Genomic DNA, 17449 nt, shown 5'->3' with positions numbered 1-17449 from the left:
AAAGAGAGTGAGAATGACTGTATTGATTAGGGGTTAGGGTCCTCCCCTAGAGTGTGAGACACCAGAGTTTGAATATCCCTGCTTCAGAGATGTGTTAATGTTTGATACAGAGTAGAACAGATTCAGTTGGGGAGCCTGAGAGCTGGCCTATACTAATGCTGTAAGAGTTAAATTACACTTGTTTAGTTACGTAACTAAGAAAACATAGGTTGACTTACAGCAGTGTTTATACTACACTATGCTCTCCCATCAACATATGTTTTGGGGAGATGGAGTAGACCTGCTGATAGGAGAATACTCTCCCATTGACTTGGTGTGTCTTCACCCGACCCGCTAAATCAGTAACACTACATTGATTGCAATGGTGCTGGTTTAGCTGGTGGTGTAGATATGGCCTGAGAGAGCTCCATATCAGAATATCCCATAAGCGGGGGAGACCCAATTTCAAATACTTTATCCGCAGAAGGAAGAATTGAACCCCAGAAAGTACCCTTATCAAAAGGGTGAAGATAATTGAGGTCATCTTCTCTCTCTACCACACATTGAGAATCCAGTCCTCCTTTGCATTTATCAAAATACTGAAAATTGGAGCAAACAAATTTCAAATTACGTTAATCTAAATGTGTTGTTTAATTCAACTCAGCTTGTTTTTTACTTCCTGATTCGCCAACAAATTTGAGCACATTTTATTTTTGGCTTAGCGTGAGACTGAGCTTTTTTCAGTGCTACTAGGAAACCAAAACAATCCAGTATTTACCCAGCTCTGGTATATTTGTTGCATTGAACTGTGGAATTTGGCTTGATGCGGAGTGATTCGCCTTTTTTTTTTTTATTATAATAAATTGTGCAAGTATATAAGGGTCTGTTATGGTCAGAAACTAAATAGAATATTATGTTATATAGTTTCATGTGTCACTGAGTGTTGTTTCTCAATGCCTAGCTAACCATAGTGCCAAGCAGTGTCGCACGCCCTGTGCCCTTAGGATGATGTGTGGAGAATGCACAAGTGGCAGCTCTGAATGCATGTGGTGCAGTAACATGAAACAGTGTGTGGATTCAAATGCTTACGTGGCCTCTTTCCCATATGGTCAGTGTTTGGAGTGGTACACCATGAGCAGTTGTCCACGTAAGTAATTTCCTCTGTGTTTGTAAAGATGGTCTAAGGAAGTTTGACTTTGCATGAATTGCTAACAAATTTAAGACGACAAGATCATAAGCAGTTATACAGTATTAGAGAAATCACAGATCCTTGTCTTGAGGAACTTCACAAATTTCAGGACCAATCCTTGAACATGCTACGTTTCATGAAAGGCACAATCCTGCTTCATGCTTAACTTAAACAGCAAATAACACAGGCTCCCAAATAGGGCTGTGAAAACTTTTTCTGGGAAGAAAACATATCAAAGTCTTACAGAATGTTTTGATTTTTTTTGAACGTGTCCTGCTGATTGTTTACACAAGCACAACATATGTAAAATATTTTTGATAAGTTAAAGATACTCATGTCCAGTTTGATCTGTGAATTAAAAGGATCACTATTCTGAAAGTTAAATGGCAATGATAAGCCTATTACCCGGGGTTCTTTCAACCCAAACCTCTCGGTAACTTTTACTCTCTGCGAGGTGGTGTCAGGAAATAATTCAGGAGAGACACGGTTGTCCGACCGATAGATGGATGGTACATATAGGACAACACAAGAGTGCTTTCACTTAAAGCTAAACTTTATTTAGTCTCAAGCACTTACACATGTCTGCAACAGGTTAATAAAACACCCCCACCCTCGATAGTTACCGAAGTTGAGTGTGGCTCTTGAGGGACTGGGCAGGCTTCCAATGGCCAGTCTTCCGTCTGCCAATGGAGACGAAGATGGGTCCAGATGGAAGATTCCTCAAGGAGTTCTCAAGGCGTCCCTCCAAATGTTCCCCAAAATTGTCCCTCTAACTCAAACTTTCCTTCCCTATTTATCCATTAGTATTACAATAACATGTCACTCAAAAACTTGTTAGGCAAGCACTTTTTAAAGGTTAGGCAAGAGGTTTTCTTCTGATCATCACTTTCACCAGATGCATTTTCTTCTTTTCCAGAGACTCGGGGGTCCTGATGAATGTATGTCTTAGGGCATTTAGACAAACTTCCTATTTTTCTAAATGTATAGCTCCGCTATTTCACTAGAGATTTGGGCCTCAAGAAGGACACGGGGTTAAGCTGCCATCTTTGTGGCACTTACACTCCCTTTTTTTCCCCCTCCCTGACTTTGGTCATGTGGAAGCCGCAGTCTGGGTCTAATTTGGGCCTGTTCACGTAATTGCTAAAGTTTAAGCAGTAGTGGTTCAGGCACATTACTGGATTTGCCGAAATCTCCCCGTACAAGCCCATCAAGGGTCTCATTCTAGGATGGCATGAAACCTTAAGAAGGTTATAGAATTGTGTTGGAGCCTTGCGGCAATGGGCAGGATCATTGATGATAGGAAAGGGTGTAGTTAACGGGGAGGACTGAATTATAGTGAAACAATTTGAGAAGGGGAAATTAGGGCACTGAGTATTCTAGTATCTAGGAACTGCTGGAGGCTGATCATGAAGTCTGATAATACAGTTCTGTATGAAGCTGGCTAGCACATTGCATTTTTTGTTTTACACTATTTCTTTTCATTCTTCCTTTGAGTATGAAAATTGCTTAGACATACTGTAAAATGATTACTTTTGAATCATTAATTCATAAACTGGGAGTCGGTATTTTTAGTCCACATGCGTAAAGATGAGTCAAGTGATAGGAGATGTGATTGAATGGAGCAAAGTAATGGAAGGGTATTGTTCTTTCTCTGAAGTCAAAATGCAAACTCTGCCAAGAATTAAATAGTTCAGAGAGAAAGGCATTATAGTCATTTCTGAGTACAGCAAATCTTTCTTCAAGTTATTCATGATGAAATTTTTGATTGAATGAAACTGTGTATTGAAATAGAAGAGCACAATATTGAGTTTGATCCTGCAAATAAGACAATTTCTATGTCCTCACTGAAAGAGTGACCTTTATTAACTAGGAACTGAAGACTATCTAATGGGTATGTGTAATTTACATCCTTGTTCAGCAGGGTGTTGGACTTGAGGGATCATCACATACCTCGAGGGATAGAATACCCTTCCATTAGTGATTCCATATAAACCCTAAGGGTACGTCTAGACTACAGGCTTTTGTCAACAGAGGCTTTGTCAACAAAGAACGTCTAGACTACATCCAGTTCTGTCGACAAAGCAAGCCACTTTGTCGACGTGAGAGTGTAGACGCAAAGGACAGCGTAGATGCAATAATGCCTTCTGTCGACAGAACTCTGTCCACAAAAGGCGTTATTCTTCATAGAATGAGGTTTACTGCCGTCGACAAAACTGCCGAGTTCTGTCGACATTATGTTGACAGAACTCAGCGGTAGTGTAGACGCAAGTATAGTTTTGTTGACAAAAGTCCACTTTTGTCAATGAAACCCTGTAGTCTAGACACACCCTAACTGTCAAGTTTGCATTCAAAATTTGTCTGTCTGCATGGTGCTGTGCTCAAGTTTTACAAAGTGGCGTTGTGGAGAAGGGTACACTGAGAACAAATTCCCTTCATAACACTTCCTAATTTAGGTTTCTATTTGATATAGAAGCATGTGATAGTAGACTGAGTATGGCTCATGTATAAATAGGGTACATCTCCTTGATTAATCACATTAAATTTGACATGCATCTGATGAAGTGGGTCTTTGCCCACGAAAGCTTATGCTCCTACAGTTCAGTTAGTCTATAAGGTGCCACAGGACTCCTCGCCGCTTTTGCAGATTCAGACTAACACGGCTACCCCTCTGATATTAAATTTGGGTTTCCTTCATTTGGAGAGCGCAGATCTCATATTTCTAATTTTTTATTGTAAGCAAAGTGGTTATAATTAATATAGTTAATTCTAACATTAGAATTAACATTTTAGTGTGTGGATTCTTTAATTTTTAAAAAGGAGGTGGGTGGGGTTTTTCTCTGCTGTTTATTGGCTTGCTCTGTAATTGGTTAAATGATTTAGACTCTGTGCCTTACTTTACTCATTTGGATATCAGTCCATTTTTTAGGTTTATGTAGTCTGTAATAACCCTGAAAAGCAAGTTTTGAGATTGTCAGATTAAATACACCAATAGAAATAAATGATAAATATATTTTAGAACTTGAGAATTGATGTTGATTTGAGCTTGTAAGGATCAGTACGAAAGTCAGTAAAAGGCGTACAAAGATTCATATTTCAAATATTAACTTGTGAGGTATGCAATGGTTTCTTTTATCGCTGGACATTTATTTTCAAAGCTGAAAACTGTTCCGGCTACTGCACATGTGGTCACTGTTTGGAACAGCCGGGTTGTGGTTGGTGTACCGATCCCAGTAATACCGGAAAGGGGAAGTGCATGGAAGGCTCCTACAGAGGCCCAGTAAAGATACCGTCTCCATCAACAACAGGAAAACACTACATGGAACCCATCCTTAATGTCAGCATGTGTCCAGCAGAGAACAAATACAACTGGTCTTTTATTCAGTGTCCAGGTAACTTAGCAAAATTGTTTTTAATAATTGCAACATTTCAGAAATGATAAAACTTACACTCAGGATGAAAGATGGAATGCTTAAAAATAATAAATTATATTGTTCTGTTATTAAACTAAGGAGAAATAGTGGAAAATGCTCAAAGAATGTACATTTGTTTTTCAAGCAGGAATCTACACCCAGACTACAGTGTCTTAGTCTTTATATTAATCACTTTTGAGTATATTAAATAGGAGGGGTGAATGGAGGTGAGAAGCAATACAGTTCCAGTTTTCTAACCAACATGTTGAGCTGATTATTAGGAATGCCCAGTTTCTTATGCAGCATATTTTCTTGGAATTATGTAGTGGAGATCCCAGAATTATGTAACTTCCTCCCTCCAATTCCATGAATCTTTCCCAAGTGTTGCGTCCAGCCTAGTCCGAACACTATTTCTATTGTATACGGTGGTAAACAATTATATTTTGTGCTGCTTTACCTTTTTAAATTGGGAAGGATCATCTTTGTGATGATCTCCGAGGTTACAGCCCATAGCCTGGGAACCGGAACTTCACAATCCAGAACTTGCGGTAGTTTCCTTTATAACTCGGCTAAGAGGCTGACTCTGGCGGGGCTCTTTGGACACTGTGTGAAGCGCTGCGTTTGAGCACAACTACCAAGTATCTCTTTGTTCCCTCAGCCTGCCAGTGCAATGGGCACAGTAAGTGTGTCAACGAAAGCATCTGTGAAAAGTGTGAGAACCTGACAACTGGCAAACACTGTGAAACTTGTATATCTGGATACTATGGCGACCCTACCAATGGAGGAACATGCCAGTGTAAGTGAAGTTGCAAGATCTTTATTTACAGTCAATATCTCAGGAGGTGTTACATTGCAATTTGTCACTATAGTATCAGAATGCTCATCCGGTCCCTCACAGTGTAGACCATCTCATGTATTCCATATCCTAACTAAATTAAAATACATTGACATTGCAAAGTCAAGCACTCAACAATTAGGAAATGCCAAATTTGAAGGCTGTCTTCTCAATGTTAATTCAGCCCTTCTGTTTATATGAATTATGGGAGAGGCAGAATAAGGGGTGCAGCCCATTAAGGATGTGAAACTGTAACCATGTCCATGGTTAACCAATGAACCTGGGCTCATAGGTTAATCTTCATGGTTACACACAGGTACACCAGCTCCTACGGAGCTGCCTGCCCCTCGCATGTAAGGACTGAAATTTTCAGCAGTTACACGGTTACTTAAACACATTTCAACATCCCTAAAACCATGTTTTGTGCCTAATGAGAGAGGAATCCTAGGGAGACGAAAATAGCATGGGAGTTTGTAATTAAAAACAATTAGCATAACAGGCCCAGGGGAGCTAAATTAAGGTTGTACAGACTTCCGGACTGTGGTTATTTTTGCTGAGGAGAAGTTTACTGCAGGAAATGTCTTCTTTCAGATGAAACATAAGACTTGAGTTACTTAAATCAAGATTAGATGTCCTACTAACAAGGATGCTCTACTTCAGCCAAAGTTTTGGGCACAACACAGGAATCATTTGTTGAAACCTGTTGTGTTCAGGATGTCATATTAGATTATCGTAATGATCTCTTCCATTTTTCAACTTCGTAAGCCATTGTGGATCATTTAAAAATTCTATTGTTCCTTTTTCCTTTAAAGGAGTGATATTAATCCCAGTGTCGTGGTAGCTAATTAGACTGGAATTTGTCCCTTACTGTAAAATATCTAAATTCTTCCTTTTGTTTTATTTATCATCAGACTGCTGTGCATTGTTAAAATATTGCCTTGTTTCATTGCAAAATGGCTGGCTACCTGGGGTAGAGTCAATGAATCCCTGTTGGAATTACATTTAATATTGAAAGTTGCTTTGAGGTCCTTCAGAATAGAAAGCTTTCTGAAAGTGTAAGATACTGGTTGCCAAAATAGGTATTTTTTAGGCAAACAGGTACTGGGAAATAAATATGGTAGGTCTGATGATATATACGTAATATAACAGCAGACCATGCAACATGTGGGAATTATTGTTGCTGGTATTCTTAAAATGACTTCACGTAGGGTGCATTGAGAGAGTGAGTTATGAGTGGCTCAGGCGATGCAATGAATCGGCGAATGAGCTGGCAGGCCAAGGCATAAAGGCATGCGTTTTACTCCCAGCATTTAGTTCTAACTCCTGAATTAGTATTTTTCTGAGACACAGAATTCGATGTACAATTTGACATAGAATAATGTACGCTTTTTTGAAGGGTAGGGACCAGCCTGTTTATCTGAGGATCATACAGAAACAGCTTATATTATAGCTCATGTGTCGTACAACCTTTTGTGCTTCTGCGGAGCCAGTTAGGTTGACGGTTTCTCTTGCAACGTCATGCCACTGGTGAAGTTCTTCTGAGACTCAGAGCACAGAGGTGGTTATCCTAGCCTTGGCTTATGTTGTTGGTGTCCGGTCCTTCCTGACTCTGCTGATCTTTTCAGTGCATCCTTACAGCCTTCATTAGGATCCCCTCTCAACAGAGCAGGTACAAGGCCATCTCCAGCTGCACGCCCCACCTCACAGCCATCTCCATCTTCTTCCGAACTCTCATCTTCGTGTTCCTGTTGCCTTGGCCGAGCTACTCTGATCAGCTGTACAAAGCTGGTTCTGTGCTGCACACCCTGATAATTCCAGTGCTGAGTCCCATGATCTGCAGCCCGAGGATTAAGGTTTAAAGAGGCACGCAGGGGAAGGTTTCCAGTCAGTCTTTAGAGAGCATCCTCCCACCTATCCCTACCTCCAGGAAACTTCCCCCAAGAAGAGTTTTCTGTAATGAATAAAAAGAGACGAGCCAGAGACTGTGACGTTCGCTGGGCACTTCTGTTATCTGTGAGATCAGATATGTTTCTTTTCTGGCAAAGATCCTAAAATGGTGCTGGCTGGAACATTTGTTGATGTTCCAGGTACCTGGCTGGTGATAAGGAGCTCCGCTTGCCCCCATGAATTGGCAACTTGCACTGAAAGGCAGTCAAACTGCACAAATCCTTTCCTTATCCGTGCGAATGGGGCAGTAGCTGCCACTGAGATGTTATACAGTCATACATGAGGCGGGAGTTTGCCCTTATGACAGTGAACGAGAATGCAGATTGTCCCTGAGAGAATCTCTGTATTTTGTGGTCGTCATTGTGGAAAAAGCCAGAGGAGCTCTGCTCTATGGGAGTTCTGATCTGTGGTTCGTAAGAAAATTCAGAAGAAATAATAAGCCATGTATGTTGGTTGTCAAATTTTAAAGAAAACCGAACTGCTCAATTGGTGGAAATCACTGCCTAAGCATCTGAAACCCATTTGTGGAGGAACTAAATCCGTGTTTGACACCAGTAATCTCTTGTTCCTATGCAGATGAAGTTCTTGTTTTCAGTTTATTTAATCATTTCACTTTTAATGATTTGTTCATTTAGAAGTAAAAAAATCAGGAGTTGAAAAAGCCGGAAAGATTGTTTTCCTCTTTGAATTTATGGATAGTTGTAAGAGTATGAGATCTACTGCAGGTAGGACCTCCCTCATCTGGCATCCTTGGGACCTGACCGGACCCAGACGGGGGGATTTGCCGGACCAAGGGAGGGGCTCCAGCTTGGCACTGTTGCTGCCTGCCTGGCCATGGCTCCACAGGCTGGGGCTCCTACTTGCCGCTGCCAGACTCCGAGCTCCATGGTCGGTGTCAGAGCTTTGCAGCTGCAGCCAGACCCTGAGTTCTACAGCTGGAGCCCCGCAGCCGTTGCTGGACCCTGAGCTCCACAGCCACTACCAAACCCAGAGCTCTGCAGCCAGATATGGCGCTCCTTGGCTGTGGCCAGGGCCGAAGCTCTGCAGCCGCTGCCAACCCCTGGTCCCTCCTGGTCCCTCCTAGGGAGCAGAATTCTCCGCTGGAAAGCCCACTCAGCTGCGTGCCTCCCCCACACTCCCCTTCCCTCCCGGGGCTCGCAGGTGAGTTGCCAGCTCCCTCCGCCTTGCTCCTGTCCCATAGCCCAACCGCCCTATAACTGGGCTCTCAGGTCCAGGAACATCCCTGGTCCTGCCGGACCACGGATGTTGCTGGACCGAAGAGTCTCAGTTAAAGGAAGTACAACCTGTAGTTTTAAAATCTTGAAGGGCAGGGTGACTAGAACAATCAGTTCAGTTGGCTGATTACAGCTAATAATTCAGTCTAATAAATCAGTTAGTTTTACATGCAAAATATTTAGATAAAATTTTATATTTTTTCTTATGCATTCAGCACGTTTAAGCTTGTTTGAATGAATTAAAGAGACTTAACCTTTGACGAAAAAAGTACAAATGCAAAATACAATTAAAATTAGTGATTTAAATCAAAGGTTTTTGCTTGCCTATTTAAATCATGATGAAAATCAGTGGTGTAAATTAGTTTAATTTAAACCAATCCACCCTGATAAGGTCAAATAATTTCCAACGAGTAGAGGAACGCTGTTCCAACAGGAGATGGAAGAAACTGCTTTTATACTCCTGGAATTATGTATTTCAGTATTCGTTCAAGAAGCCATGTATATTTCCCTGTCATGCACCGAGTGCTATCACTTGTGGAGGTACACAAATATGAGCCTTCCTTTCAGTTCTTTGTGTGGACAGCTCACAAAAGGATCTAGAGACCATTTGAAAGGAACTGGGATAGCTTTTCATCTAATTTCAGATAACATGAAGGATGTTGATAAATTGGAGAGGGTTCAGTGAAAAACCATGAGAGTTCTTAAACAATCAGGAAACATGCTTTATAGCCATACACTGTTGATTTTAACAGAGACAGTGAAGGAGTAAGTTGGTTAAAATCTGTAAGAGATACTAACAGAACAAATATTTACTAAGGGACTCTTCAGTCAAGCAAAGAAAGATCTAAAATTAGTCAGAGGGTGACAGTTGAATCAAGACAAATTCAGACTTTAAATAAGAATAGGTTGTTAACAGGGAGGGTAATTAAACAATGTAACAGTCTACAAGGAGCCAGGGTGGGTTCTCTGACACTGACAAAGATAGGATGTTTCCCTGGAAGATATCCTCTAAGAATTATTTTTGGATATGTTCGCTGGCCTGCAATATATAGATCAGACGACACGATTACACTGATCCCTTCTAGCCTTAGAATCTATGAAAGTATGACTTGTATTAAATTAACTGCAAAGAAAAATTTTCTTGTACCTTTCCAAATAAATACAGAGAAAACTGACTAACATGGGAAAAACCAGGAATATTAAATCTTTGTTTTTCCTGGAGAAACCTTCCGCCCCCAAAAGAAGAGTAGAGGTGTTGACTTGTTCTCAGAGCTGTTCTCCCAAATGTTTGTCAGGAGTCTGAGTAAAATAATCTTGTTGTTTGGTATTGTAAACATTGACCAATTCTGGGCACCACATTTCAAGAAGGATGTGGAGAAATTGGAGAAGGTCCAGAGAAGAGCAGCAAAAATAAATGTCTAGAAAACTTGAGCTATAAAGGAAGGCTGAAGGAATTGGGCTTGTTTAGTTTGGAAGAAGAGAAGACTGAGAGGGGACATAATGGTTTTCAGATATCTAAAAAGCTGTCACAGGGAGGGAGGGTGGGAAATGTTCTCCTTGGTCTCTGAGGATAGGACAAAAAACTTCCTACCTGTCAGGGTGGTTAAACACTGGAATAAATTGCCCAAGAGGTTGTGGAATGTCCATCACTGGAGCTATTTAGGAGCAGGTTAGACAGACATCTATCAGGAACAATCTAGGTGCTTGGTCCTACTGCGAGGGCAGGGGACTGGACTTGATGACCTCTCGAGGTCCCTTCCAGTTCTAGTGTTCTGTGATTCTATGATAAACAAACCTATCCTGACTTTTACTCAAAACTACTTTTTTATCTCCTTCACAGCTTGTAAGTGTAATGGGCATGCCTCCATCTGTAATACAAACACAGGAAAGTGTTTCTGTACTACCAAAGGAATTAAAGGAGATGAGTGTCAACTGTGAGTTGCCATTTCTTATAAAGGTTTGCTAATTGAAGGCGGTGCATAAACTAATTCTAAATATTGAAAATTGTGGGTATTTAGTATGGCTATGCATGTTTCCCAGTGCTAATATTTAACTAACTTTTTTATCAGAATTTAGATACTGCTGCATGTATCCATAATTATTTTAAATAAATATAAATTCTCGTTTTAGGGCACTCTAAGCAGTTCCTACAGGGTTGGAGAACAATGTGTAGGAAATGTAGATCAATCCGAAATAAGTTGGAAAGATTTGAGCAAACTCTGTTTTAAAGGAGTACAGTGAGGTGTAAACGGTCACAAAGTGTAAGGGTGTAAAGAGATTTCATACGACCTCATTCTTCATCTGTCTTACCTGAGGTGTTTTGAGCTCTGTGGGACAGAGACTGACTTATGTTTGTACAGCACCTAGCATAATGGGAAACCTATTTTTAAGCACTACTGTAATCATAGAAATATGGGGCTGGAAGGGGCCTTCAGAAGTCATCAAATTCAGCCCCCTACATGGACGTGATGCCAACTAAATCTACACCATTCTTCACATGTGTGGTCCAACCTGTTATTAAAAGGTCTCCAATGATGAGAATTCCATAACCTCCCTTGGTTCCCTTGTTTTGGTTCTAACTATCCTTACAGTTAGAAATGGTTTCCTAATATCCAACCTAAATCATCTTGGCTGCAGATTAAGGTCTTTACTACTTGTGCTTTCTTCAGTGGATTTGGAGAACAATTGACCACGTTCTCTTTTTATATTCACACTTAACGTATTGAGGATTATCACATCCCTGTCATCAGAAGTCGTTGGTGTGGTCTCCTCAGGTATCTTGGTCTATCTGTCATGCTCCTACAGTCTTTCCTCAGTTGTATTCGCTCAAATCCCTGATTCTTTGAATCTTTCCTCATTTTTTAAAAACCTTTTAATTTTTATAACTCTTGTATGAACATTGTCCATTCCCCCCTTTTTTCTTCATATGTGAGGCCCAGAACTGGGGTCAGTATTCCAGCTGAGGCTTCACCAGTGCCAATTAGAGAAGGACAATTACTTCTCATGCATTATTCTCTACATTCTTTGTAATGCACATGACAATGACATTCATATTTTTTTGTAACTGTATCACATTGTTGACTCATATTTAATTTGCTATCTGCTACAGTCTCCAGATCCCTTTTTTTCCCCCTGTATTCCCATCTAGACGGTTATTCCTCATTTTCTAGTTATGCATTTGATGTTTCCTTCCTAAGTGAATTACTTTGCACTTGTATTTATTGAATTTCCTCCTGTGGATTGCAGTATATCACATTTGTTTTGAATTTGAATCCTGTCCTTCCAAGTGGTAGCTTGGTGTCATCAAGTAAGTTTTATGAGCATACTCTCTGCTCCATTATCCAAGTCATTAATGAAAATACTAACTAGTACTGGGCCCAGGACAGAGTCCTTTGGGACCCCACTACATGTGTCCGACCCTGACCTCCCAACTGGACAGTTCTATGCTCTTTGAGTTTAGTCTTTTAACCAATTGTGCACCCACCAGCAAGTGTAAAGTATGTTTTCTTTCAAAAGAAAATTCCTGCAAAATCAGGGAGATGAAATATATACAATTAATGATGAAGCAGTCCTTAAAATGAGCTTCAGATCCTGGCATCTATGAGGAAACATTCTCTGTGCAGGGACCCTCCATATATGGGAGTGCTCTGTTGTCATTGAGATCATGGTCACTGACTGCTTCCAAGGAGAAGATGGAATTAGAATGCGGATCTCCAAGGCTCTCTTTGGCAGAGGCACTGATAATCATGCTGCCAGCACTGAGAGTTTCTCACTCTAAGCTTAACAAGGGAGATAAGAAGAGCAAAACAGAGTTCCCTTTCAAGCGGGTCTGGTTACCAGAGATATTAGGCCCTCAGAGGAGTGGTAGTGAGCATCTGAGTACTTTAGGTACTTTAGCTAAGTCCTATACTTGGCACCAAAGACTTCCACTCCCAGGAGACCACCTTCAATGCAATCCTCAACCCCTTCAACACCATCACTGCTGATACTGAGTTCTCCAGAGCCAGTTCCGTAGGAATTCCAGTAATTGAAGGATGTCATGGTACCAAATGAGCCTGAGTGTCTGCTCCTTGCAGCCTCTGGACACCTCTCAGTAATGAGGTTGGCTGGTTCACCAATTGCCTTTGTTCCTGGCAGACTTACCTCTTCTTGAACTTTCCCCGAGGAGGGGTTTACACTTCTCGTACAAGATGGAAGAGCATTATGACTCAAACTCAGACCTGTTGATTCAAGGATCTATAGGAGACATTGCTTCCTGTTGCAGAGGCAGGACCCCAGACTCTTGCCTTCCAAATTTTGGGATGATCAGCAGTGAAATCTTCTCCTCATGCCTTATGGTATCCCTCCATTGGCCTTGCTGAGATCCTCACGTGGGCCATGGAAAATGGCCACAACAGGCATACTACTTACACTTCAGTCTGTTGGAATTAAGAGTGGCCAAAAATGCTTTCTTCCACTTCCTTCCCCTACTCAAAAAGGAGTGCACCAATATCATGGTAGACAACTTAGCATGCATATATTAAATCGATTTATCGTAGAGTGTGTTCCTCTCACTTTGCCTCGGAGCAGTAAATCTTTGGATAGTCATTGGACTTCTTACCTCCCAGGTGTACAAAACACCATGGTATGTGATCTGAGCAGATATTTGACCCTAAATTTCAGAGAGGAGTTAGACTGTTGAGTGCTTAATAAAACACTCCTGAGCTGGAAATTTCTAGAGCCGTGGTCACCAACCAGTAGATCGTGATCTACCAGTAGATCTCAGGGGCTCTAAGAGTAGCTCTTGAGCCCTCTCTGAACTGTGCGCCTGCGCAGTACATTTACATTAGATTTCCTCATTAAGCCCGAGCAATAGCATAGGTGAGTAGCTGCAAGGAATGGTGGGAATTTTTTTTAAAGTAGCAGTATAAGGATTGGGGACAGCAAATGATGGAAAGGAGGAGAATAGAGAGGGCGGGGCTTAAAGGAAGGGGCGGGGCGGTAGATCTTGGCTTGGTCTGTCATTTAAAAAGTGATCTTGGGTGTAAAAAGGTTGGAGACCACTGTTCTAGAGGGTGGGTTTTTTTTTTGTTTTGTTTTGGCCACAGCACAAAGTTCAGGAAGTTTTGTTCCAGAGAGGGTCTTGATCCCCAGTCTCTAGGAGCTGCTTTTTTCGTTACATGGACAAAGTCTTCTCTATACAAATGCTTCAACTCTATTGTATTCAAGAACAGACATGACCAAACCAAAATAATTTTGATTGCCCCAAAATTGGCCAAGATACCGGTAAGTTTGGTTTCCGAACCTTATCAGACTCGCCTCTTATCCTCAGTGGCAGATACAGATATAAAACTTCCAAGGTTGTCTCCGGATGTGGGTTAGACTTTTTACCCCCATCTTGGTTCTTTATTGGTTCTCTGGACAAGTGACTATATGCTCATCAGAGGTACAAAGATATTGTTAAACAGCAGAAGGGAATCTAATAGACATACTTACGATCAGAAATGGAGAAGTTATAATCTTTGTCACCAGTGCTATTTTCTGTCCAATCATTTTTTTTCTTCAACTGCCTGTTGAATCTCAAAAATGTAGGTGCCTCTGATTTCCAACAAGGTTAATTTAGCAGCAATAACAGCTTTCCATGTGCTTGTTCACTATCTAACCACAGTGAGATCCATAAAGGAATTTATCTTTCCCCACAAATGAGAGCCCATACGCTGCTTTGGGGTTTCAGCCTCTCAAGTAAACATCTCATGAAACAGCCCTTTGAGCCATGAGCTAGACGCTCGCTGCAATATTTTTCTATCAACATGACCTTCTTGATGGTAGTCATTTCTGCTCAAAGGAATGGGAGATGGGGGATCTAACTGCAGATCCTCTCAAGTTTATTCTCTAAGAAGCTATTTATGACCTCCTCCAACATTCTTACCCAAGATTTCCTCTGGCATTTAACCAAACTATTCATCTTTTTGTTTTTTCTCCTAAGTTGCATCCCTGTACACTAAGGCTGTGTCCAGACTCAGGGGTTTTTTCAGGAAAAGTAGCCTTTTCACGAAAAAACTTCCCCTGCGTCCAGACTCAAGCCGCGTTCTTTCGAAATTAATTCGAAAGAACGCGGCTTTTCTTTTGATGGCGGTAAACCTCAATTTATGAGGAAGAACGCCTTCTTTCGAAAGTTCCTCTTTCGAAAGAAGGCGTTCTTCAATGTAAATAGGGCGTCTTCGAAAGAGAGCATCCAGACTCGCTTGGTGCTCTCTTTCGAAAAAGCGGATTGCTCTTTCGAAAGATCCGCCTGCAGTCTAGACGCGATCTTTCGAAAGAGGCTCTTTCGAAAGATGCTTTCGAAAGAGCCTCTTTCGAAAGAAGCCTGCAGTCTAGACATAGCCTAGGAGTCATCTTTTCATACATTAGCTGTTGAGAACAATATCGTTTTACTTGGATAGGTCTAGGCCTTTCATGAAGTCCCCAGACTTAGTTTCCATTGCAGATAGGTCGAGTACTGATCTTTACTCAGAAACTTTCTAGATGTATCTCCTGGGTGTATTATTGCCCGCTGTGGTTTTGTTTGTTTTTTGTTGTTACATCTCCCTTAAGAGTGAGTGCCCACTCTACTAGATCACTGTCTGAATCTCAGAGATGTTCTGTTGGCTTAAATATGCACGATCTGTGATGGGCTCTGTTCCCAAACTTCTATCTCCTCAAAGGATTATTGAATTGGAGTCACCTGAAGTGGAAAGCCCACAGGGATTCTGTTCAGGGCAGGAGACCTTACTCATGTTGTGCAATAACTGAAATTCGTCAAGGTGGACCCTGTGGGTGCTCCACTACCCACCCTTTACCACCTCTGCCTAGGAACTTCCTGTGTGGGTTTTGTTTTAGAGAAGAAACCGAGAACAGTTTTTCCACTCAGCCCTATGAAGCCTTCGTACGGGGCACAGGGATGGGTAGGGTACAGGTGTGAGCAAAAGGGGCACTGCTGCTAAAATCCTCTGATCAGAGGCACAGCTCACATGCACACCTAATATGAAGCACCTGCAGGGGTACACATCTCAAAGAACTCCAATTACTGCACAAGGAGAGTCACCTCTCCTTCCTGTAATTTTCATACTTGAGTTTCATTGCTTTCTACTCTAACTTCCAAGTTTCCATGGTTTCTTCAATAGCTCATTACAGCTTCAGACGTGCACCTTTTGTTTTTAATTGTATACAGTTATCTTCTCCGCTCAAGCTGTGTTGTATAATTTTTTTAAATGGATAGAGATTCAAACCAAAAAAAAAAGAGAAAATAAGACTGAAAACCATTATTGATTTAAAAAAAATTCTTTTTAGGTGTGAAGTAGAAAATCGATACCAGGGAAATCCACTTAAAGGAACATGTTATTGTAAGTACAACTGCTTTTCTTTGCTTGAAAGTAGTAAATGTCTAGTTGGATATTTAGGACCACATACGTTACAACTGTTTTACTCGGCATAGCATCTGTTTAAATGCAGATGGGTTAAGAAATACTGTCATTATCCTACTGAAATTCAGAGGATCTTAGTGGATACTCTTATTGCACCACTCTTAGGGTATGTCTACACTACCCCGCTAGTTCGAACTAGGAGGGTAATGTAGGCATACCGCACTTGCAAATGAAGCCCGGGATTTGAATTTCCCGGGCTTCATTTGCATAAGCGGGGCGCCGCCATTTTTAAAACCCCGCTGGTTCGAACCCCGTGCAGCACGGCTACACGGGGCACGAACTAGGTAGTTCGAACTAGGCTTCCTAGTTCGAACTACTGTTACTCCTCATTCCACGAGGAGTAACGGTAGTTCGAACTAGGAAGCCTAGTTCGAACTACCTAGTTGGTGCCCCGTGTAGCCACGCTGCACAGGGTTCGAACCAGCGGGGTTTTAAAAATGGCGGCGCCCCGCTTATGCAAATGAAGCCCGGGAAATTCAAATCCCGGGCTTCATTTGCAAGTGAGGTATGCCTACATTACCCTCCTAGTTCGAACTAGGAGGGTAGTGTAGACATACCCTTAAATATTTGAGAACAAAACTTGTAGAAAGACATTAGCTGAAAAAAATCTTAAATTACATCACAGTGAAGGTTTCAGATAGGATTTCTAAGGATGTGTGCAAATTCCAAGTATGCAAAATCCAGCTTGGACAGTTGAGGAGCAGCACTGACTTGATAGGTTTTGAAGATAATCTTGTGTGGGGTTGTCAAACAGGTTGACCTTGCCAAGCACACGGGAAAGGGAAAACTGCCTAATGCTGGGGGAGGCTTCTTGGGCTCTTGATGATAATATTGAAGCCCGGTATATGGGTGGCATGATGATGAATTTTGTCAGTGCTGTATATTGTCGTGATAGCCAGAAATACTTCATGAAGGATTTAGGTCCATTGTGTACTCGCTTGAGCCTATTAGGGCAAGTCTAGACTTCATTCTAAAATCAAAATAAGATACACAATTTGCGCTACACAAATTGCTTATCTTATTCAGATTTTATTTTGAAATAGGGTATTTTGAAATTTGGCGAGTCTACATGGCACTAAATTTCAAAATAAAGCACTATTTCGAGACAACCCTCATTCCTCGTGGGATGAGGTTTACAGGGATGCCAAAATATCGCATCCGTTATTTCAAAAATTATTTTAAAATAGTGGGCGCGTATCCCAGAATAGCCTTGCAGTCTACATATACCCTTAGAGACCACAGTGGACTGAATTAGGTGTCTTTCGTGTTTGGGGTGGGTAGTGGGATAAGAGAGAAAAATAAGGTAAGATATACCGTAAGCGGGTCTCAAACCCCAACCCACCTTTTGGAAAAAGCCTTGCTGTATTAGCCAGAGTAGCAATTTTACCCTCTTAGGCTGGTCTTTGCTTTAC

The 17449-nt window shown here is 41.4% G+C and overlaps 1 protein-coding gene across 2 annotated transcripts in view; it reads left to right on the top strand.

Moving 5' to 3' along the window:
- Positions 1–17449, top strand: part of ATRN (attractin) — a 225780-nt gene that overhangs the window by 103133 nt on the left and 105198 nt on the right. For both annotated transcript variants that reach the window (XM_075931018.2, XM_075931019.2), the window contains exons 17-21: positions 941–1126; positions 4324–4557; positions 5237–5374; positions 10436–10529; positions 15904–15956. In XM_075931018.2, the coding sequence (XP_075787133.2) occupies positions 941–1126; positions 4324–4557; positions 5237–5374; positions 10436–10529; positions 15904–15956 (705 nt within the window). The remainder of the gene's footprint in view (positions 1–940; positions 1127–4323; positions 4558–5236; positions 5375–10435; positions 10530–15903; positions 15957–17449) is intronic.

This window comes from Pelodiscus sinensis, chromosome 4, assembly GCF_052426305.1.
Source record: "Pelodiscus sinensis isolate ZL-2025 chromosome 4, ASM5242630v1, whole genome shotgun sequence".
Classification (NCBI taxonomy): Eukaryota; Metazoa; Chordata; order Testudines; family Trionychidae; genus Pelodiscus; species Pelodiscus sinensis.
The sequence above is the reverse complement of the archived record's forward strand: the minus strand, read 5'-3'. Positions and strand labels throughout refer to the sequence as shown.